Source organism: Lissotriton vulgaris, chromosome 5 (genome assembly GCF_964263255.1).
Source record: "Lissotriton vulgaris chromosome 5, aLisVul1.2, whole genome shotgun sequence".
Lineage (NCBI taxonomy): Eukaryota > Metazoa > Chordata > Amphibia > Caudata > Salamandridae > Lissotriton > Lissotriton vulgaris.
In genome coordinates this window covers 1,884,666,502-1,884,690,320 of record NC_141693.1, presented here as the reverse complement: position 1 = coordinate 1,884,690,320, position 23,819 = coordinate 1,884,666,502, and the positions used below count along the sequence as shown (strand labels likewise).

General features: G+C 42.8%; 1 protein-coding gene across 2 annotated transcripts in view; it reads right to left on the bottom strand.

Annotated features, from left to right (window-relative positions):
• Positions 1-1,627: 1,627 nt before the first annotated feature.
• The window catches only part of LOC147717623 (E3 ubiquitin-protein ligase TRIM39-like), a 210,172-nt gene continuing 187,980 nt past the window's right edge, over positions 1,628-23,819 (bottom strand). For both annotated transcript variants that reach the window (XM_086924419.1, XM_086924420.1), the window contains one exon: positions 1,628-4,973. In XM_086924419.1, the coding sequence (XP_086780545.1) occupies positions 4,429-4,973 (545 nt within the window). In that variant the 3' untranslated portion in view covers positions 1,628-4,428. The remainder of the gene's footprint in view (positions 4,974-23,819) is intronic.

Below are 23,819 nucleotides of genomic sequence, written 5' to 3'. Positions count from 1 at the left end.
ATGTGTGTAAACTGAAACCATGCATACATACACACTTTACCACCACCCACGTCCTGTAAACTGTGCCCCAACTCGAAATCTATACGCTAAAATTAATTTACTCGCCAATAGTCTCACGGGCATATTTGCTCTGTGACCGCGGCGGCTGGGACACGCTAGTAGCCAGAAGGATGCGTGCTCGCGACAGGCTGGGGAGCGCACGCACAGGTTCCAGGCAGCGACAGAGGCCTGACGCGCACCGCCTCCCTGTGCCGTGGGTCATCCCCTTTTCCTCTTCCCAGTGTGCGCACCGCGGGGGCCTGTTTCCTACGCTGGGGGCCTGCAACCGCCGCTACCTGCGATGTTGGCAGAGGCTGGCGGGGATGCGCCCCTGGTCTGGGGGAAGCTGCCGGTTTTGCAGCCACTCTCGATCCTTCCCCTGAAGTCGGGCCCGCCTTCCCACCACTGCCTCCTCCACCCGGAGCTGCAGAGGAGCCTGACTCTAGACGGGCCGGAGTACGAGGAGGAAGAGGTGGTGATTCCGCTGACCGCTCCGGCGCCTAACTAGTAAGTACCGAGATTCGGGGGATGGCAGATCTCCCGATGCATGGGGCGGGGGTGTGTGTCTGTGTGTGTGTGCAGGGGGGGTAGGGGGCGGTGGTGTGTGTATGCGTGGTGTCTGTATGTGTGTGTGTGGTGGGGGGCGGCAGCGTGTGTGCCTGTGTGGTGTGTGTGCAGGGGTGTGGGGGCTGGCTGTGTGCACACGGGAATATGAGGCACGAGATGGGCACGGCGCCGTGCGCGCCCTCGAGGTCAAATCTGCGCTTGTGCCCCTCTCGTGTCTACATTCCCAGAAACGGGCAACAATAAGTATCGAAAACAGTGTTTTGTCCAGGTTTGTAATCAAGATCACATATGGTTGTAATTTGTTGATGTTTCTGTCAGCTCACCTATCACCTGAAAGTCTCTAGTGCTGGCTTCTGCATCAGATGTTTAGCTGATTTGCACATGTTCGCATGACTTTGTACTTGCTATGACACTTTAAGCATCCTCTATTATACTCTCCTAATGCCATAACGCTCCACTTAACAGGCCATACTGATTCACACACTTTCAGTCCATCCATTCACCAGCATGTAGGTGGGCGGAATTTGCATAGTTGCACTACGCAAAGCTCTGCGAAACGGTAAAAAATCTCTGCGAGCAAGCAAAAGTTCAGTGAACACGCAGAATTGCTTGTTCTGCCTGTTCGCGATGCCTTTTTCCTGTTTGCGAATGCTGTCTGCGTGCTGGGGGGAGAAATATCTTCCGAACATGCATTTTGAAAGCACAAACAAGCAAAACATTCTGCAAAGCTGCGGATCACGGAATTTTGGGCAATTCCGCATTCTTCGCGGAACGCAAAATTACCCAAATTCCGCAAATTAGACAAGTGGAACGGAATTTACCGCCCAGGCCTAGACATCTTGGGACCTTACCTTTTCACTACGAATTGCCACATTGGTTAGTGACAGAATATGAGTATAGGTCATCTACTGGTCTCAGGCTTGACATCAAAGTACTAGCCATGTATCCCCTTGACAAACTCACACTCTTCCCACCATAGTACTAGCACACGGTACATTGTGAAAGGAACAAAACAACTCAATATGTTACCTCCCCATTTATTGCCATCATAGAGCGGACTCTAAATCCAGATTAAAAAACAGATATAATGGCTTAGTCAGTGCTGATTTTCATTTGTGTTACATATAACACATTGAAAGAAACTACTTGTTGGGTGATAGTCAAAACACACTATACTTTGTAAATATGAAATTAAAAACATTGCCCTGACGGCCTTGTCATCACTCATACAAGATTGCGCCCCTTATAACAATAGTTAAACATGGTTATGTTTTTTATGCAGCAAAGTTATACCCTAATAAGCAGTATATATATGGTTTTGCACAGTGTGCAATGAAATTAATCAAGTGTAGGTAGCACCAAATTTGGTTCATTGAGTTAAAATTGCTTGCCAAGGATTACACAATTTTGGAAATGATGGCTTGGCATAACTTCTCTGTGTAAGTGCCCTAAATACATATGCTGCATCGCGTAGACGTGACATGAAGAGTTTACAATCACAGCATATAAATAACACATTAGCAGTAATCGTTTTGAAAACCAAGTTAAGTAATCCAAGCATGATTATCATAAAAATTGTAAGCGTTAAAAAAAGTATCATCTGCAAAAGAAGGCAAACTAACCAATTTCGTGGAATAAGACTGCACCTGATACACAAAGTTAAATATAATGAAGCACATAGCTCTCAATGTCAACACAATACTAAAATGCTATGACAGTGCAACTCGATATTGCAGACATTCCTGGTTTAAGAAACACAACTATTTAATAAGCCCTTAACTTCATTCCTGGCATCACAATTGATTTGTTTTTACTTGTAACCGTTGGACGCAGAACTTTTACCACAAAGGCAGAGCCCATTTTGTTTAAGAATAGCTCAGGAGGTGGTCAGCTTTAACCTGTTCAATTCTATAATAATAATAGTAATACATACATGTTTTTCACCCCATTAAAAATAAACGGCTAGGAAAAATACGTAACACTCATTCATAGATGGAAGAAATGCTATTTTTTTACTGTGGAAATAGTGTTGCATTTTAAGTAGTAGACATTGTGCCTGCAGTCGGTATCAAACCTGCTACTCGTTTTACTGACGTGGGCACATTTCACTATGCTAGAATAGGATACTTTTAGCTGGTCAGTAAACCTCTGCAATATGTGTTTAACGCATTGGCGCTGTAATAGTGTGCGCAGACACGATATGCCTGAGATTGTGTCAATTTTAACCCCTTACTTGCTGCCGTCGGCCAATGGCCGACGCGGCTCCGCCCGTTTTGCGGAAGTGCCGCACTGCAGAAAAATCGCAGCCGCAGTAAACGGGTTAAACTAAGAAAGAGTGTTTCATTGTTTTTTTTAAGTTTTGTTTTCATTACGTAAATATTAGGCTTGTTAGACTTGTTAGGCTTGTGTGAAATTCAGTTCGTGAAACTCACAAGACGTAAAATGTGTGAAATTTTTATTTTTCATATAACAAATTGAACATTTGTAGCAGGAAATTTTCTTAATTCTACACAGGAGAGTATATACTTTTGCCAAAATAACATCCGAATGAAAAGGTACTTATATATACTTTCAGCTTAACTGTGAGCAACCATAAGAAAAGAAGTTATATTGCACACAAAAGTGCAGGCCTAGTGGATATGCTTTAGCTATGATCAATGATTGAACTATAAGGTAAAGAGAGATCTTAATTAGGGAATCAGTCATGTGTTCGAAATGCAAACAATAGCATTTAATTAATTTGGCATTTCTAAGCTTTTTAAAGAAAACAACCAGCAAATAAAATAAAAGTGCAACGTCAGTCACTGCATTTGATTAATTTGATTCATTTTTTGCTTCAAACCAAAAGTTACATACAATTAGAAAAGCCATTGTAATCAGGTATTCGGTTTTTGATGGGTACGCTCCTTCAAAATCCCTTTCCTCTGTTGCTAGATGGGATTCAATTACTGAAGTGTGTTTAATATGTTAAGTGTGTTTAAGGTTGCAGTACCACCTCCTGTCTATGGGGGCAGATCTGAGCAAGAAAATAAACACACATGGTGAAACACAGGTCCCCATAAGGCAATTTTTTTAAAAGTTGTAAAAATTGACACAGATGTTTCTGAAGTCATTTCCAATCATTTAGAAGACTTTACCTTGTGGGGACTTGGGTTCAGGTCCCCACAGTGCAATCAAGTCCCCATGGCGTGAGTGTGTTATCACACCCAAGTCCCCACAAGGATAGTAACACAACCCCCCCCACCCCGCCCCCCCACACACCACACACACACACACACACACACACAAAACAAGGTACGATTGGAGGACTTTTACTATGGATACTTATTCCCTAGTTGTTGATGGGGGATGTAGGTCAATGTTTTGTTTTTCCTGATGATGTTCTTTGAAAGTGACTGCTGTGTAATAAAGGAAAGAAAGAAATGCATAATCCTCACCTCATTGTCCTCAACAGAATTGATTGAAGCTTTCATGCCTAATAGCCAGGAAATGTACATTCTCTGTGACTCTACTTATTTGAGTGAACACATAGACCCTATGTTTTCAAGCTGCAAACAAGGCCTGCTTTTATGGCTTGCTCTTTTCTTCACAACAGCCGGAAGAAGTAAGATGGTGCAGTGCATGCATGCGGTGAGTTGCAGATTCGAAGTTAGTACAAGCGACTTCTGAATTTTTTCCTTTTCACAGGCATGTTTTGACTTCGGAATGTGTCTGTAATAAGGATGAGCTGTTCTCTTTATAAAGGTATTACACTATACTTAGAACTTTAGTAACATTATACGCAGTCCTTCCGCCTGGTGTTTCGGACAGCCTCTGTTGCTTTCAGTCCCATACATTCACAGGCATTATCTGAAGCGCTCTGGTATTTTTCCCTCGATCGTGGAGTCCTGGACTGAAGAAGGGCAGCAGGGTATCGGGGAAAGAGGCCCCAGAGAAGGTGAAGAGCAGGGATCTATCATCCACATTGTACACCGAAAACCTGCCCATTTCATAGTCCAGGAAGAGACCCACAGTCCTGGGAGCCACACGGGGGGTCAGGAGAGTGGGAGGGGAGGTGCGAGCTTCATATTTACCATGTTTGAACCACACTGTCCAGAATCCTTCTTCAGGTGATAGTGTTGGCACTGCATCTCTGGTAACATACTCATTACATACCCCTAGGCTCCAGGCAATCTTGCCATCCACCTCCACCTCCCAGTAATGCTTCCCTGTGCACAGCCTCTCTATCCCTAGGACAGCAACAAGCCATTTAAATCTCTGGGGCATTTCTGGAAACTCCTGAGCTCGGTCTCTAGGTCTCACTCTCTTTCCATCCTCAGACAGTATGAGCCATCGATTCACAGTGTCAGGATCCAGAGTCACCTCGGCTGCAAAACAGAGAGAAGAGATCAAAGCTCAGTAAAGAGCCAATGACAACAGTAATTATACCTCACCCAACCACAGACCATTCACAACCATTTCTGGAGAAAAAGACTACTAGCAGGCTTAATGTGGTGCTGGGACACCTATTTTTGGGTGCTCAAAACCTCTGGTTCTAGGCCATAACATCGGGGCGGGGCAGTATTTCATAAAATAACCGTAACAGAATACTTAATTCAAATAACAAACGTAAACTGGTCCTTACTGTAAACTGTATAAATAACTAATAATACGTCAGTCATTTTAAGGTTTTAAAAAAAACATTTGAGTGTTGTGGGTATATATAGATTTCTGTCACACCTTTCGTATTAATATTCAGTGCATTTCCTTATAACCAGCCATATATTATCAGGATCACATTTGCCCCCTCCACCCTGTCAACTGTTGTAAAGACTACTGTTCAAGCCTTAGGTTCACTTTTGGGTATTTTACCGTTATTATTTTAGTCCTCTAATCTCTTACCATAATCTTCAAATATTCTCCCAATTCCTGGAACACTTCCATGTCAATTACATCCAGTTTTCTGAATTCATGCAGCACTCTCGATTTTTGGCCCAGGGCTTCATGATGGGTGTCTGCTTTCCTCCACAATTTCTTACAATATCTCTTCTGGCCACCATAATTGCCAGGTCACAGAAGATGGGGAGGGGTCCATAGACATTGTACAATCTTGACACATTCCCAACAGTGCCATCTCCACTGGCTCATCAAATTCATTCCATTAACATTTTGTATTTGGTTCTTAGACTCCTTCCCAGAATGCTTGTATTTTGAGGCATTGCCACCAGATGTCCAAGAATGTGCCGACTCAATGACATCCCGTCTCAAAGATACGCCGAATTTCAACAGCTGTACTCTGGTGTGGTAAGTTCAATGTAGTATTTTGAGATGAACCATTCTAAAGCCTGTCATAATGGCCAACTCCCGTTGCTATATCAAGCTTCATTCTGGTCCTCCTCCTCTAATATTCCTGGTTCTTTGTGCACCCAAATTAGGGTAAAATGTGTCAATGCTTGCCTGTTGTTCAATAAGGATTTGTACAGTTGGGACATCACACGATTGTGCAGAGGAGCAAAGGGCACCCTATATTCAAATGGGAATTTCTCATGCATGTAGAGAGCGTTTTGCAGTACATGTTTCTTCTGATGGTATCTATCTTGTTGGGATTCTGATAGTTCATATTCTTCTTTCAGCTCACTAAATGTTTTGTGGTGGTCTGATCCACAGACACTCACAATTCACTCAAACATACAGAAAATCACAAAGAGATCTCCAAGGTAAGTGCACCCTCCCATCCCATTCTATCTCACAATTTGCCAGTCTCAAAATATTATTCACTATAGCGCGGAGTTGAGGCTACTTGGAGGGTGCCATCTAAAGCCCCTAAGTAGCCTCTTGTGCCATTATCAATAACTCCTATGGGGCACCATTCATCCAATTTTTCCCAAATACTAATTGAGTAGCCTGGTAATACTTCAGATGATCTGGTAGTGCTATCTCTCACTGCAAACACCTCTCTGGATTGTCATAGTAGCTATTTTAGAATTGTTACTATCTAGTAGTAGGGTGGGGTGTGTGGGGCACTCTATACTTTCTGGAAATATTTTTCCTGTACCAAAAATGGTGTGTTCTGGGCAATATTTGGGTGTTGCGTCATGAACATTGTTTTAAAGTGGGATTCTAAGCCCAAAACAGAGAGTGGAAGGACTGCAAATGGGTTGCGCCCATTTATTTATTTATTTATTTATTTTTTGGGGAAAACCTTTATTTGTAATTCAAAGTACAACGCTATTCAGCCATACATCCCGGAGGCTAGGCAGCATTATAAAGCAACTTGGAAGTGTGCACAAAACAGTAAGAGGAGCAATCAGGTTTAATTTTATAGTTTGAAAGTGAACTCAATGAACAAGGTGAAACCGAAAGGGGACAAGGAAAAGACGGAAAAGGGGGGAAAAAGGGGGGGGGAGGAGAAAAAGATGGCAAGGCACAGGAGCATAGAAAATCGGTAAGGCACATATCCAGGAGGAGAGGCAGGAACTTCCGCATCATGAAATAACCATTTAAAATAAGCACACATGTGTAAGGGGAGCAAGAAACAGGATTACATCACGTGAAAACCTGGGTGGAGGGATTAACTATGGTGAGAGACAAATTTCCGGTTGGACTACCTCTGGGGGTACACAAATGTCACCTCTATACGAATTCCAGGCACCCCAGACCAGCCCCCACATCTTGGGCTTACCCCGGGCTCAGTAGACAGTTTTCTCCCGGAGCATGCACCAGTCCATGTTGGTTTTCCAAAGACTCACAGCGGGGGGGGCCGGAGCACCCCATCTCTGGGCAATGTCCCCCTTGGCCACCATATTCCCCAGGGTGACCCAGCGGGTCTGAGCGGTAGTATAGTCGGTCGGACCCCACACATTCAGCAAGCAGCGTCGAGCCTCCGCAGGCAAATTCACACCAGTCACAACCCGCATAACAGCATGCACTCGCTCCCAATAAGAGGCTATGACATGGCACTCCCAAATGGTATGCATGAAAGTGGCCGTCGCACCACATCCCCTCCTGCTAAGGCCATCCTGGGAAAGCCCCATACGAATCAACCTGGGGCCAGTGACATACACCCTGTGGAGCACTTTCAGCTGGACCAAGCGCAGTCTGGCCGAAATAGCCACCTCCTTAGGGGAGGAAACCGCAGACTGCCAGTCCTCATCATCCATCTCAATCCCATCACTCATCCAGAGGTCTCGTACTTTCACCAACAGGTCCGACCGAACATTAATACGTTTTTTGTAGGTCAGGGAGATGGCACTGTCCGGCATGTGGCCGTCCAGTACCCTGTCCTCCAGCGGGGATGACTCGGGGACTTTTTCACCAGCAGGCAAGGAGGACGTAAGGGCATGCCTCAACTGTGCATACTGAAAATACTCCGTGGCCCCCAGTTGAAATTCCGCCTGTAGAGCAGCAAACGATTTAATTTCCCCCTGGCCATCACATCCGCCACTTTGGATATACCAATGAGGTCCCACCAGTCAAATCCTTTGGAGTGCCACAGTTTCCCCAGCAAGTCAGAGTCGTAAAGGGGAGTTGCCATGGTGAGCCTATCCTTCCACCCCAGAGTCTTTGTAACCGCCCTCCACAAGTGCACCGCGGTCCTGGTGGGACCAGTCAATTTCCGGTCCAGAGATCTAGAATACAGCGCTCTGTAGTACATCCCATCGTTCATGAGCCAGCGGTCCATGGCATACCCCGGATTGACCGCCGGCCCGTAGAAGCCATGATTGATGGCCGCCAGTTGAGAAGCCCAGTAGTACCGGCGCACGTCGGGCAAGGCAATACCGCCGTCATACCACGGAATGGTCAGTTTGGCTACGGCAATGCGCGGCCTACCATCCCACAAGAGGGTACGCTGCAAGCCCTCGACCTCCCTGAAATATTTAGAAGGTACTGGGTCCTGCGTGTTTTGAAGCGCATACAGAAATCTCGGCAGGGACATCATTTTGAACAACGCCGCACGGCCCAACAAGGACAGCGGCAACCTTTTCCAACCCTCCACGTCACGCCGAAGGCGTGCCAGAGGAGGGAGCAAGTTGTTTGCGTAACGTGCCCTGGCATCCGTTGAAATATAGATGCCCAGGTACTTGAAGCCCTGTTGCGAGACCTGTATTGCACAGCCCCTAGGGAGACGCGGAGTGTCTCCGCGTAGCACGTAGAGGTAGGACTTGGACCAGTTAATAACCAGGCCCGAGTAGCCACCAAAGGTACCCAGTACATCAAACACCACAATCAAGGAACAGCAAGGGGAGGTGAGGTAAAGAAGAATATCGTCCGCGTATAGCGAAACACGATCTTCAAACCCCGGTGACCATTTGATACCAGTAATGTCAGGGTGAGTGCGGATCCAAGCAGCAAGTGGCTCCAGCGCAAGGGCAAAGAGGAGCGGCGATAACGGGCAGCCCTGTCTGGTACCCCTGCGCAAGGCAAAGGATGCTGACATGTGGCCATTGACCGCTATGTTGGCCATCGGGGAGGAATAGAGGAGCCGAACCCAACTGATGAAGTCAGGGCCGAACCCAAACTTAGACAGCACCGCCCAGAGATAGTTCCATTCAAGCGAGTCAAACGCCATCGTCGCGTCCAGCGAAGCCAGGACTGTTGACTCGCAGAGCATGTGCGCCCGCGCCATGACGGCGTGGAGTCTTCTAAGATTAAGGGCTGTGTTACGGTGAGGTATGAAACCGGACTGGTCCGGGTGGACCAAGTCCGCGATCACGCCCACGAGCCGATTGGCCAGCAACTTAGCCAGGATTTTGGGCTCGGCGTTCAGCAATGAAATAGGGCGATACGACCTACAAAGGTCTCTAGGCTTCCCCGCCTTATGGATGACCACAATGGTAGCCAGGCGTTGATCCAGTGGAAGTTCACCAGCGTCTCGGGCTTCCAAGAACATATTCCGCAGGGGCGCGGCGATAGTGTCCGCTTTGATTTTATACAGTTCTACCGGGAGACAATTGGGACCCGGTGCTTTCCCAGAGCGCAAAGACCTTATTGCTAACGCCACCTCGTCAACCGTGATGCTGCAGTCCATGTCATCGCGCTCAGTATCAGACAGGCAAGGGAGCTCAATCCCCTCCAAGAAGGAGGCCGAGTCCGATTCAGTCAGAGCAGAGACTGATGTATAAACCGTCTCAAAGTAATCGGCAAACGCCGCGGCAATAGCAGTGGGATCAGTAACAACCAGACCATCGTCACCCAGGATCTCAGGCACCACACGAGAAGCCAGCTCCTTCTTGTCCAGCCAGGCAAGGAGTTTGCCCGCCTTGTCTCCTGCGTCGTAAATCCTCCCTTGCTGTTCCCTGCCCATCGCCTTGGCAGCATCAGTGGCAGTGGCATTATACTCCGACTGCTTCAGGGAGAGAGCATGTAACAGTTCAGGTGTCGGTCCCAGCGCTAATTGGGAGTTCAGGTCTGCTATATCCACCTCCAACCGTACCATGTCTTCATCCCGTCGTCTGCGCACCTCAGCTATCAAGGAGAAAGCCTCTCCTCTAACGACAGTCTTAAAGGCCTCCCAAAGGGAAAGGGCCGACGTTACCGTACCTGTATTCTCCATGAAATACAGATCGATAGCTTTAGCAAGGAGGTCTCGAGTCTTGGGGTTGCGGAAATACCAGGGATTGACCGGCGCCACCCTAGTCGCCGCCGCGATGCCAAAGTCAAAGGACACCCAAACTGGAGAGTGGTCCGATATACCCCTGGCCATGAGGCGAACCCCAGAGACGGTCTGTGCCTGAACCGCGGGTGTCAAAATGTAATCAATTCGGGAAACTACTACCGTGGGCCCCCGAATGGAAAGTGTACTGTCGTTGGGCGGGATGTAAAAGTCGCCAACAATCAATGAGGCCCATGGTGCTCATGAAGTCCGGGAGCCATGATTGTGCGCTGCGTAAATCTCTGGACGGAAAACGATCCAAGGTGCCCGAAACCACAGAGTTAAGGTCCCCGCCCAGTATTAACAGCCTCTCCGGGAGACCCAAAATGGCGCCTCCAAGATCCTGGAAGGTAGCCGCTTGCAATCCCGGATGGACATAAACAGAAACCAAAACCAGGGTACGTCCCTCACATCTGCTCACCACGGCAACATAGCGGCCCCTATCATCAACCACTGTGGACTCCACCTCCAAGGGAAGAGACATGCGTGCCATTATCCCCACCCCTCGGGATCCCGTAGAGAACCCGGAATGGGCCACCATTTTGAAACCCTTTCTATTCAGAGCCTTACAAGTATTACCAACGAGATGAGTTTCTTGCAGGAGAATAACATCTGGAACACAACGTTTAAACATTTGTATCACAACACCACGTTTAATACGATCCCCCAACCCATTCACGTTCCAACTGAGTACATTCAAAGTCTTACCCCCCCATCGTCAAAGATGCCCCGTCCCAGCCATCCCCCCCAGAAAGCAGCCACCGAAACGGTGTATTCAAGACAGTAGTTCCCTCGCCATGAAAAAAGTAGGAAAGAAAGAGCAAAAGAAGAACACACAACCCAACTGCCCCCCACCCTGCACCCCTGCATTAGACTAAAAGCCACCCCAACTAGCAGTGTGCCTGTCGCCCCGTATAAACTAACCTACAAGAAGCCCCCAGAGGAGAAAGGAGACATCCTATCACCCCCCGTTACCCTCCAAAGTTGAGAAAACAGGAAAAATAAAAAAAGAATCAAAAGTCAATCAACGATGCCAGTGCGCCCATTTATTAAGGATGTATTGCTTTTGATCACCCGGTTTTCGGACTTTCACTGTGGGCGAGTCTCACTACCTGAGTCTCACTCAGTAATTTCATGATAATTGGACTCAGCCTGTTGACCGCCAGTATCAGCCTTTTAAGTTAAGGTTCACCCAGCACAGCTGGGTGATGGGACATATGCTGGGTACAAATGAACCAGTGTGCACATGAGTATGTGGGCTGTGCGTGTGAGACTACCAACATGTGGAGCCCGGTATTTGCTCACAGGTAGGCTTGCACAGAATATACTCTGTAAGGATAGATGCCGACGACCTGGCATAGGCCTTATAATATTAGTAGGCATGCATACATAGGTCGAGTAGGGCTTACTGCAAAACCTTTAAAGCTTTCACTGTATTATACAAACAGGCGAAGTCTACCTTGGAGTGCATGTTCGCTCTACACAGTCCAGCAATGTGAGATAATATATATACGACAGCACTCGAAAGAGAAGTCCGACATGTAAGAGTCCACAAAGTAGGGTTTGTAGAAAATCCAATATTTGGGATTTATTGGTACGTAGAGAATTCAGTAATCCACTGTGAATATATCATCAAAACAACAGTCCAGCAATGTGTCAAACTGGAGAAAAGCATGCACACATATTTTGATTTTGAAGGTTCCAATAACGCACATAGACATCTGATGGGACTTCAAGAATTATTGTATTTATTTGGCTCAGCTTCTAATCAGATACTAGGCCTTGTCCCACTTGGTGGGCCAAGTTAATTATTCTGCTCACCGACAGACAAAACAAAGGGCTCCCCAGACAAAGGGAACAACTAACTGTGACTGATCCATCTCCTAGGAGAGGGAAGTGGCAGCTGTCACATTGCACCTTGTCTTGGTCAGCTAATGCCCACTGAACAAAGGAAAAAGCCCAAACATCTAGAGCTGACGCAGGAGGGGCTCCCCTTTGAAATGTTGGTAGGAAGGGATCTGGCAGTGATGTCAGCTATGGATGGAACCACTGCTCTCAGAGGAGATCTTAACAGAGAAAACTTGACGGCTCAATTTTGAATTGCCCCAGAATGCTGTGTAGGACAGGGTTGCAGGGATGATATGGCATCCTAGGATTGTCCAACTGTGGCTGTGTAGTGCTAGAGGCACTCTTATGGTTTGACACGGCATGATAACCTTTGACTACCATCATTTTAATTGACTTTGGTGTTTCATTTTACCCTTCCATGAATCTACGTCCTGCTATGCCTTGTTTCTTTTGAAGATTTCTTTCATGTAATCTTGCAGTCTTAAAGAAGGAGCTGTCACAGAGTAGAACAGCTTGCCAAGAACAGAACATGCGGGATGTGCATTTGAAAGCATGAGAGAGAGAGAGAGAGAGAGAGGTGTGGAATGTACCTTATGGTCTTGAAGTGCAGTGTTATGAGCAGTGGTGTACAAATGTGCATTGTGATGAACATTGAGAAATGAAGTATGCGATGCTATAGGCAGTGGTGCACAAATGTGCATTTTATTGTACACTGGGACGTGTTATGAAGTTCTTAGTATTGGCTTTAACATGGCCTCATGTCATCCTGAATCCTGACTCTGTTTTGCTCTGCACGCACAGGCAGGCCCCAGATTGCTCAAGTTGTTTATCCATGTACAAGGTTGTGTTCTTTTCTGCCTGATGGAGGCTTTCGTAAGCTTTGGTTGGATAATGTGTGGAAAGTGTGCTTGGTGCCTTTCAGAGCATAGATTGTTGTTGCCAGAGAAATGTGTGAAATGTACAGCTCTGTCTCAGAGTCAAAATACAGGTGCCTGGCTAGCTTCTGTCTTGACATTGACACAGACCAGTAGGGTCAGCTCAGTTTTATGTAACAGAAGAAAGGGGGCGAGGATTCTAGTACCTTTGCCTGAAGTTGAGTAAAAGGTATTAAAGGTAGAGGGTCTTGGCAGGCAGCTTAGGAGCTCACCTGTGGGGTAGATGTGCCGTCACAAGAAGAATCTTGATTTGAGTCCTGATCGCAAGTCCATGCCTGGCTGTCAATGGTGATGCGTGGCTGTTTGTGCGTACCTATCCAGTTTCTAGTAGCTATGGTCATTTGAGGTGTTTTCTTTGTGATGTGTGAGTGAGACAGAGTGCACATCCTCATGTCATCTTTAATCCTGACTGTTTTGCTCTGCGCGCACAGGCAGGGCCCCAGATTGCTCAAGTTGTTTATCCATGTTCAAGGTTGTGTTCTTTTCTGCTGGATGGAGGCTTTCGTAAGCTTTGGTGGGATAATGTGTGGGAAGTGTGCTTGGTGCCTTTCAGAGCATAGATTGTTGTTGCCAGAGAAATGTGTGAAATGTACAGCTCTGTCTTAGAGTCAAAATACAGGGGCATGGCCAGCTTCTGTCTTGACCTTGACTCAGACCAGTACCGTCAGCTCATTTTTATGTAACAGAAGAAAGGGGACGAGGATTCTAGAACCTTTGCCTTAGGTTGTGTAGAAGGTATTAAAGGCAGAGGGTCTTGGCAGGCAGCTTAGGAGCTCATATACAAACAGCAATGGTAACATGGACTGAGGGCGCACAGCTGCGAGTATGGCTAATGCTAAGGTTCCAAGTTATTTTAAACGACTGCTACTAGGCTGGAAAGGAAGGTTACCAAACTTCCTTAATTATCCTGGACAGGTCCAAGATGTAAAACTAAATCTGTATTCCTGCCGAGCAATCTAATTCCAAATTATTGTGTTCAAAAACATTAGATGTGATATTTATCAAAATTTTACATGACAAGTATAAGAGCAAGAGTCCAAATTCATATCAAATAAACATTCAGACACCCGAAACTTGTGGTGCGTTGGTCCGTGTTTAAATTCCAAATTTCAAAGTTCAATCCAGATTCTCAAGTCCTTTATTCAATCAAAAGCGTATTTTAATTTGGATTTCACAGTTCATCCCAAATTCTCAAGTCAAATTCCAAATTTCACAAGTTTCAAAGAACATCCACTGCAGCCAACACGTGTTTCATTGGGCATTTATCTCATGCCAACCAACTTCCTCAGGGCTGCAAGCCAAATTAATACAAGATATAAGCTAATGTAAAGACATATATCAACAATAATAGTAATCCACTTGTTTATGAAAAGGTTGAATTATACTACATAAAATCACCACCTAGGTGAGTGAAAAAACATAGTACCCTCATTTTAGTGACAATTAGTAACCATAATCACTTAATGTGGATCCCGGTGTCAAGTCATAAAAAACAGCAAAACATTCTGGCATTTCGCCAAATTCGTGTTACAAAAGATTTTTTACCTAAATCATAAACGAATGTCCTTCAGTATCAGATTCCTTTCAGCGGGCGTTTATCCAAAGAATCAACAGTATCTGGAATAACACAGGGGGGCTCTGTCACCACTGAATATCCAATATTTATTTTTACGCTATCCTTATGTTAGATCTCAAAATCTATAACACAGATCCAAATTATTTCCACAGCCAGCACACATATAATGCTTCTTATATATAGTTCACTGGGATTCGTCCATTAATTAAGAAAGTGTATCCTAACATTAAGAAGTAATAGTAAAATGCTGGTACCTCTCCACTTCTTCACTCCCACGTAATATATTATGCATTAATGATGAATATGTTCCTCAACGAATCTATCATAAAAAAATCACAAAAGAATCACAAATTCAAGATCCTACTTACTAAAATATAGTTAAGCAAGTGCCAGTTAATTAGCACAAAACTCCCCTTACCAATATCTTGGTGCATAGGCGTCAAACGCTCTGCTGCCGTAATGTCACTTTCACTTTGGTTATTAAATTCCGGGTCTACAAACGAAGAACCACAATATCGGAGGCCTTCCAAAGAAATATCTATATTGTAAGCTGGGGGTCGCGTAACTAACGAAGCAGTCTCTTACCTATATCCCAATTTGAAGTTGCGATGTGTATCTCCGCCAAGTATCGGCTGTCGGCGTGCACCATGGCCGCCATCTTACTTAAGTACCCTATCATGAAGTACTTCAGCTTCCTGTGGAGGTGGCGAGTTAATTCACCGCCATCTTAACGTGGCTAGTGAATCCATACGAAGGGTCCAGATTTAACTTCACATAATGATTATTGTGACCAGTACAGTCAGCTGGGGGTCGCATAACTATATAAATGATAACGATTAATAAACTGGATATTTTTATCTTTATTTTTGTTGTAGTAGAAAGGTCGTAATACCGTAGGTGATCAGGATGAAAATGTTTAAAGAGTTCGTATTTCAAGATAAAAGCGGAACTATATTAGGTCATAATTATAAATAAGAACGGAACTATATAGGTTCATACTATTTCTGGCATATTCCCAAGTAAAACGTGCGCATGTAAATACTACTGTTCCCATATATTTCTCCGCCATCTTGGAGGTGGTTAAATAATACCGAGAGCCTATCAAGATCGTATTATAATACGATTAAAAACAAATAATTTCTCAATTTTGAGACGACTCACATGAACGAAAATAATCACTTAGTACATTTGTTGTCCCAGTTGACCACGTAACTATATAGGCTCCCAGTCAACATTATAAGATAATATAGATTAGTTAAATATCCATATTAATTTATTTGTTAAGTGGTGACAAAACGTCCAGCGTCCCGTGTCATTCCGATGATAGTCACTAAAGTAAGAATTTTATCAAAATTATAAAGAAAAATTATAAAGAAAAAAGAGTGGTGGCATTTGCATTTGAAATACCCAAGTATCATTATATAAGTCATTTATCACTGTTTCACAAATTATTCGTAAAAAGCCAAATCTCATACAGTTAAATTCATTCGATTCTGAGACATAACTAATCTCCCAGGAAATACTGTAATTCAGTATCCATATTAAGCCCATCTTCCTCAGCCCGAAGTACCATAATCCAACGTGCCTCTCTGCGTCTGAGTTTCAGTACTCTGTCTCCTCCACGTCTGTCTAGAGTCACTTGTTCAATACCATGGTGAAAAAATTTATGATTCTCAGTATCATTTCTGTTCTGAATGGAATGTGAAGCTATGGGGTACCTTGTATCCCCATTCTTAAGTGTCCGATAGTGTTCCACCATCCGGTCTTTAAGCCTCCTTACTGTACTCCCTACATAAATCTTACCACAAAGGCAGGCAATAACATAAATCACAAAGGTAGATTCACAATTAATAAAAGAGTCTATGTGGTAGGTGCCTGTATCATTGTAATCAAATTTCAAAACCTTTCTCTTTGCCCACCAACATGAACTACAATTACCACAATAATAAAAACCTTTAGGACGAGCACGTAACCAGTCACTATGACCCAAATATGAAATCGCTTTTGGGTAGCTCGGGCTTACAATATTGGCAATGGACATTCCCTTTCTAAAGGTAATACTCGGTCTCTCCGTCAGATAAGGTTTCAAATCTTTATCAGAGTAAAGCATGTGCCAATATTTCTTCATAATACTGAAGATTTTATTACTTCCAACACCAAAGTTTGTGATCATTCTGATAATCTGGTTATTATTTTTAGTATCACTCTTGTCCTTAGGTCTTAGTGTCACATCTCGCTTTAGTTTCTGTACTCTATTAGCAGCCTTATTAACAATAGTATTCGCATAGCCTCTATTTTTAAACCTCATCTTCATATCCTTAACATTTGCATCAAAATCAATGTCTTTAGAACAGTTTCTTCTTGCTCTAATCATTTCCCCATAGGGGATTGAATTGATTTGGCTTCTGGGGTGGCAACTGTCCGCTCGTAAGAGTGCGTTGCAACTGGTTTCTTTACGAAACATACGGCTAAATAGTTTGTTTTCCTCCACAAATAATTCAATGTCTAGAAAAGTCAATTTCTCTTTATCATAATATGTGGTAAACGACATATTAAGGTAATTGGTATTGAGGTAAGTGAAGAACGACTCCAATTCCTCTGTCGTACCTCTCCAAATTAACAAACAGTCGTCAATTAATCTTCCCCAATAATATATGTGATCTATCCACCGACTGCACCTAGGGCCCCAAATCCACTCCGCCTCCAGTCTCCCCATAAAGAGGTTCGCGAAGGACGGAGCAAATTTAGAACCCATCGCAGTCCCAGTCTTTTGTTTGTACCAGGAAGATTCAAAGAGAAAGTAATTGTTTTCCAAGACCATTCTTGTCATTTGCAACAACATAGATGTGTGGTCCAAATACTCTGCTGGTCTGTTATTTAGAAAGCTTTCAATTGCTGAAATACCTTTTTCATGATCGATTTTTGAGTATAAGGATACTACATCTAGAGTAGCAAGGATCATACCATCATCCCACACTACATCATTCATTATGTTGAGGACATGTTTGGTGTCCTCAATGTGCGATGGTAAATTACGTACAAAAGGTCTTAAATATGAGTCCACAAATTGAAATAGTTTCTCTGTAGGCCCTCCAATGCCCGAAATTATCGGTCTGCCTGGTGGTTTATGTCTATCCTTATGCACTTTTGGTAAACAATACATGCATGGGGCCTTTGGTGATTGTATTTTGAGAAACAGAAACTCGTCATGATCCAAAAGACACTTATCATACCAATCTTTAAGTTTAGTGTTGATTGTACATTTAACCATCTCTAATGGATTAGCAATTACCTTCTCATAGTATTTACTATTTCCCAGTTGAGACAGGACCTCATTATTATAATCAATACGATTCATAACAACAATGTTGCCACCCTTATCAGCGCTGCGTATTATTAGGTCTGGGTGATCAGTCAGTTGACGGAGTGCCTCCCTCTCATCTATTTTTAAATTGTCTGGAAATGTTTTCTTACGTTGTAGTTCTTTCTTAATCAAGTTATCTATCTCTAAAGTAACAGATTTATAAAATGCATCAATAACATTACCGGTGGACAACTGAGGTGTCCACTTCGATTTATCTTTAAACCCACTTCCGGATGCTAAACCAGGGTTAATCTCTAAATCTCTTAAAAGAGAGTTCATAGTCACAGGGTCACCTTCTGATTCAGTAAGAGATAACAAAAGTTTCGTGTCATAAAGGTCTTGGATAGTAATCTCAGTCAATATTGGTTTATTAGTTGTTTTCACCCTAGCATTGTCTTTCAAAGAAAAAAACTTTTTTTGTTTCAACAAACGTACAAACTTGTACAAGTCAATTTTTGTTACATACCAATCAATATTCTTGGTAGGACAGTATCCAAGACCCTTCTTCAGTACATTACTCATACTCACAGACAATTCAATAGAAGAAAGGTTGATCACTTCAATCTCTTTAGTTCCTGTGTTTATTTCCTCCACGACCTTAGTCTCTCCCTCATCCCTGGGACCACTTCTCCTGCGTCTGCCACGGCTCCCTCTCCTTGTCTTACTGTTTGTGCATTGCCAAATCTCCCTCCTGTGTCTCGGTTTCCTCTTTTGAACTCTGTACTTCCACTAAAAAATTATTGTTATTTGTGGCGTCTCCACTCTGGGCATTGGGAGCTCCTGTAGTACCTCCATCGGTGGATATACTGCTTGATGAAGTGTTAACAGCTGAACTCAGAGGTGTCACATTCCTCCTATTGCTTTGGCTTTTTTGAAAAAGATAATCAAATTTACGCGCAAAAGTAAATACCCTACCGGCTGTATAATCCTGTTCATCCCTTTTCAATTTACGCGCTTTTCTCCTTTTAATATCTGCCTGTAGGTTAGCCAAGATCTCATCTAACATATTATAATTCTTCATGGTAGCTTCTGGTAAGTTTAATTGCTTAATTTCATCTTCACACGTTTTAATCTCAATCAGTAGTTTCTCAATCTTCCGTTCAGCATTATCAATGAGTATCCTTATCAGGTTACATGAACTAGTAGTTAACTCATGCTCCCATTTGTCCAATAAATCTGGCTCTAAGTCTTCATAAGTTGGTATAATAGTTGATCTCAAACCTCTGGGGATGCGGTTGAGGGTAAGATATTGTTTTAGTGTCACCGCATCCCACCACTTATTCAATTCTGCTCTCTTTAGTTTCTCTAATTTCACGAATTTGGCTCTAAGACCTTCCTGTCTTGCTGGTGTAGTAGAGGCTACTGCTACATTTACAGATGAGCCTGTGCATAGGTTATTAAATCAATCTTGAGCTTCTTGTTCCGATTCATTATTATTTTTCTAGCCACTAGCGGCAGCCCAACCCAAAATTACTGATATACAAACAGAAATGGTAACATGGACTGAGGGCGCACAGCTGCGAGTATGGCTAATGCTAAGGTTCCAAGTTATTTTAAACGACTGCTACTAGGCTGGAAAGGAAGGTTACCAAACTTCCTTAATTATCCTGGACAGGTCCAAGATGTAAAACTAAATCTGTATTCCTGCCGAGCAATCTAATTCCAAATTATTCAAAAACATTAGATGTGATATTTATCAAAATTTTAAATGACAAGTATAAGAGCAAGAGTCCAAATTCACATCAAATAAACATTCAGACACCCGAATCTTGTGGTGCGTTGGTCCGTGTTTAAATTCCAAATTTCAAAGTTCAATCCAGATTCTCAAGTCCTTTATTCAATCAAAAGCGTATTTTAATTTGGATTTCAAAGTTCATTCCAAATTCTCAAGTCAAATTCCAAACTTCACAAGTTTCAAAGAACATCCACTGCAGCCAACACGTGTTTCGTTGGGCATTTATCTCATGCCAACCAACTTCCTCAGGGCTGCAAGCCAAATTAATACAAGATATAAGCTAATGTAAAGACATATCAACAATAATAGTAATCCACTTGTTTAGATTGCTCGGCAGGAATACAGATTTAGTTTTACATCTTGGACCTGTCCAGGATAATTAAGGAAGTTTGGTAACCTTCCTTTCCAGCCTAGTACCAGTCGTTTAAAATAACTTGGAACCTTAGCATTAGCCATACTCGCAGCTGTGCGCCCTCAGTCCATGTTACCATTTCTGTTTGTATATCAGTAATGTTGGGTTGGGCTGCCGCTAGTGGCTAGAAAAATAATAATGAATCGGGAACAAGAAGCTCAAGATTTATTTAATAACCTATGCACAGGCTCATCTGTAAATGTAGCAGTAGCCTTTACTACACCAGCAAGACAGGAAGGTCTTAGAGCCAAATTCGTGAAATTAGAGAAACTAAAGAGAGCAGAATTGAATAAGTGGTGGGATGCGGTGACACTAAAACAATATCTTACCCTCAACCGCATCCCCAGAGGTTTGAGATCAACTAATATACCAACTTATGAAGACTTAGAGCCAGATTTATTGGACAAATGGGAGCATGAGTTAACTACTAGTTCATGTAACCTGATAAGGATACTCATTGATAATGCTGAACGGAAGATTGAGAAACTACTGATTGAGATTAAAACATGTGAAGATGAAATTAAGCAATTAAACTTACCAGACGCTACCATGAAGAATTATAATATGTTAGATGAGATCCTAGCTAACCTACAGGCAGATATTAAAAGGAGAAAAGCGCGTAAATTGAAAAGGGATGAACAGGATTATACAGCCGGTAGGGTATTTACTTTTGCGCGTAAATTTGATTATCTTTTTCAAAAAAGCCAAAGCAATAGGAGGAATGTGACACCTCTGAGTTCAGCTGTTAACACTTCATCAAGCAGTATATCCACCGATGGAGGTACTACAGGAGCTCCCAATGCCCAGAGTGGAGACGCCACAAATAACAATAATTTTTAGTGGAAGTACAGAGGTTCAAAAGAGGAAACCGAGACACAGGAGGGAGATTTGGCAATGCACAAACAGTAAGACAAGGAGAGGGAGCCGTGGGAGACGCAGGGGAAGTGGTCCCAGGGATGAGGGAGAGACTAAGGTCGTGGAGGAAATAAACACAGGAACTAAAGAGATTGAAGTGATCAACCTTTCTTCTATTGAATTGTCTGTGAGTAGGAGTAATGTACTGAAGAAGGGTCTTGGATACTGTCCTACCAAGAATATTGATTGGTATGTAACAAAAATTGACTTGTACAAGTTTGTACGTTTGTTGAAACTAAAAAAGTTTTTTTCTTTGAAAGACAATGCTAGGGTGAAAACAACTAATAAACCAATATTGACTGAGATTACTATCCAAGACCTTTATGACACGAAACTTTTGTTATCTCTTACTGAATCAGAAGGTGACCCTGTGACTATGAACTCTCTTTTAAGAGATTTAGAGATTAACCCTGGTTTAGCATCCGGAAGTGGGTTTAAAGATAAATCGAAGTGGACACCTCAGTTGTCCACCGGTAATGTTATTGATGCATTTTATAAATCTGTTACTTTAGAGATAGATAACTTGATTAAGAAAAAACGACAATGTAAGAAAACATTTCCAGACAATTCAAAAATAGATGAGAGGGAGGCACTCCGTCAACTGACTGATCACCCAGACCTAATAATACGCAGCGCTGATAAGGGTGGCAACATTGTTGTTATGAATCGTATTGATTATAATAATGAGGTCCTGTCTCAACTGGGAAATAGTAAATACTATGAGAAGGTAATTTCTAATCCATTAGAGATGGTTAAATGTACAATCAACACTAAACTTAAAGATTGGTATGATAAGTGTCTTTTGGATCATGACGAGTTTCTGTTTCTCAAAATACAATCACCAAAGGCCCCATGCATGTATTGTTTACCAAAAGTGCATAAGGATAGACATAAACCACCAGGCAGACCGATAATTTCGGGCATACAGAGAAACTATCTCAATTTGTGGACTCATTTTTAAGACCTTTTGTAAGTAATTTACCATCGCACATTGAGGACACCAAACATGTCCTCAACATAATGAATGATGTAGTGTGGGATGATGGTATGATCCTTGCTACTCTAGATGTAGTATCCTTATACTCAAATATCGATCATGAAAAAGGTATTTCAGCAATTGAAAGCTTTCTAAATAACAGACCAGCAGAGTATTTGGACCACACATCTATGTTGTTGCAAATGACAAGAATGGTCTTGGAAAACAATTACTTTCTCTTTGAATCTTCCTGGTACAAACAAAAGACTGGGACTGCAATGGGTTCTAAATTTGCTCCGTCTTTCGCGAACCTCTTTATGGGGAGACTGGAGGCGGAGTGGATTTGGGGCCCTAGGGGCAGTCGGTGGATAGATCACATATATTATTGGGGAAGATTCATCGACGACTGTTTGTTAATTTGGAGAGGTACGACAGAGGAATTGGAGTCGTTCTTCACTTACCTCAATACCAATGACCTTAATATGTCGTTTACCACATATTATGATAAAGAGAAATTGACTTTTCTAGACATTGAATTATTTGTGGAGGAAAACAAACTATTTAGCCGTATGTTTCGTAAAGAAACCAGTTGCAACGCACGAGCGGACAGTTGCCACCCCAGAAGCCAAATCAATTCAATCCCCTATGGGGAAATGATTAGAGCAAGAAGAAACTGTTCTAAAGACATTGATTTTGATGCAAATGTTAAGGATATGAAGATGAGGTTTAAAAATAGAGGCTATGCGAATACTATTGTTAACAAGGCTGCTAATAGAGTACAGAAACTAAAGCGAGATGTGACACTAAGACCTAAGGACAAGAGTGATACTAAAGATAATAACCAGATTATCAGAATGATCACAAACTTTGGTGTTGGAAGTAATAAAATCTTCAGTATTATGAAGAAATATTGGCACATGCTCTACTCTGATAAATATTTGAAACCTTATCTGACGGAGAGACCGAGTATTACCTTTAGAAAGGGAATGTTCATTGCCGATATTGTAAGCCCGAGCTACCCAAAAGCGATTTCATATTTGGGTCATAGTGACTGGTTACGTGCTCGTCCTAAAGGTTTTTATTATTGTGGTAATTGTAGTTCATGTTGGTGGGCAAAGAGAAAGGTTTTGAAAATTTGATTACAATGATACAGGCACCTACCACATAGACTCTTTTATTAATTGTGAATCTACCTTTGTGATTTATGTTATTGCCTGCCTTTGTGGTAAGATTTATGTAGGGAGTACAGTAAGGAGGCTTAAAGACCGGATGGTGGAACACTATCGGGCACTTAAGAATGGGGATACAAGGTACCCCATAGCTTCACATTCCATTCAGAACAGAAATGATACTGAGAATCATAAATTTTTTTACCATGGTATTGAACAAGTGACTCTAGACAGACGTGGAGGAGACAGAGTACTGAAACTCAGACGCAGAGAAGCACGTTGGATTATGGTACTTCGGGCTGTGGAAGATGGGATTAATATGGATACTGAATTACAGTATTTCCTGGGAGATTAGTTATGTCTCAGAATCGAATGAATTTAACTGTATGAGATTTGGCTTTTTACGAATAATTTGTGAAACAGTGATAAATGACTTAATTAATGATACTTGGGTATTTCAAATGCAAATGCCACCACTCTTTTTTCTTTATAATTTTTCTTTATAATTTTGATAAAATTCTTACTTTAGTGACTATCATCGGAATGACACGGGACGCTGGACGTTTTGTCACCACTTAACAAATAAATTAATATGGATATTTAACTAATCTATATTATCTTATAATGTTGACTGGGAACCTATATAGTTACG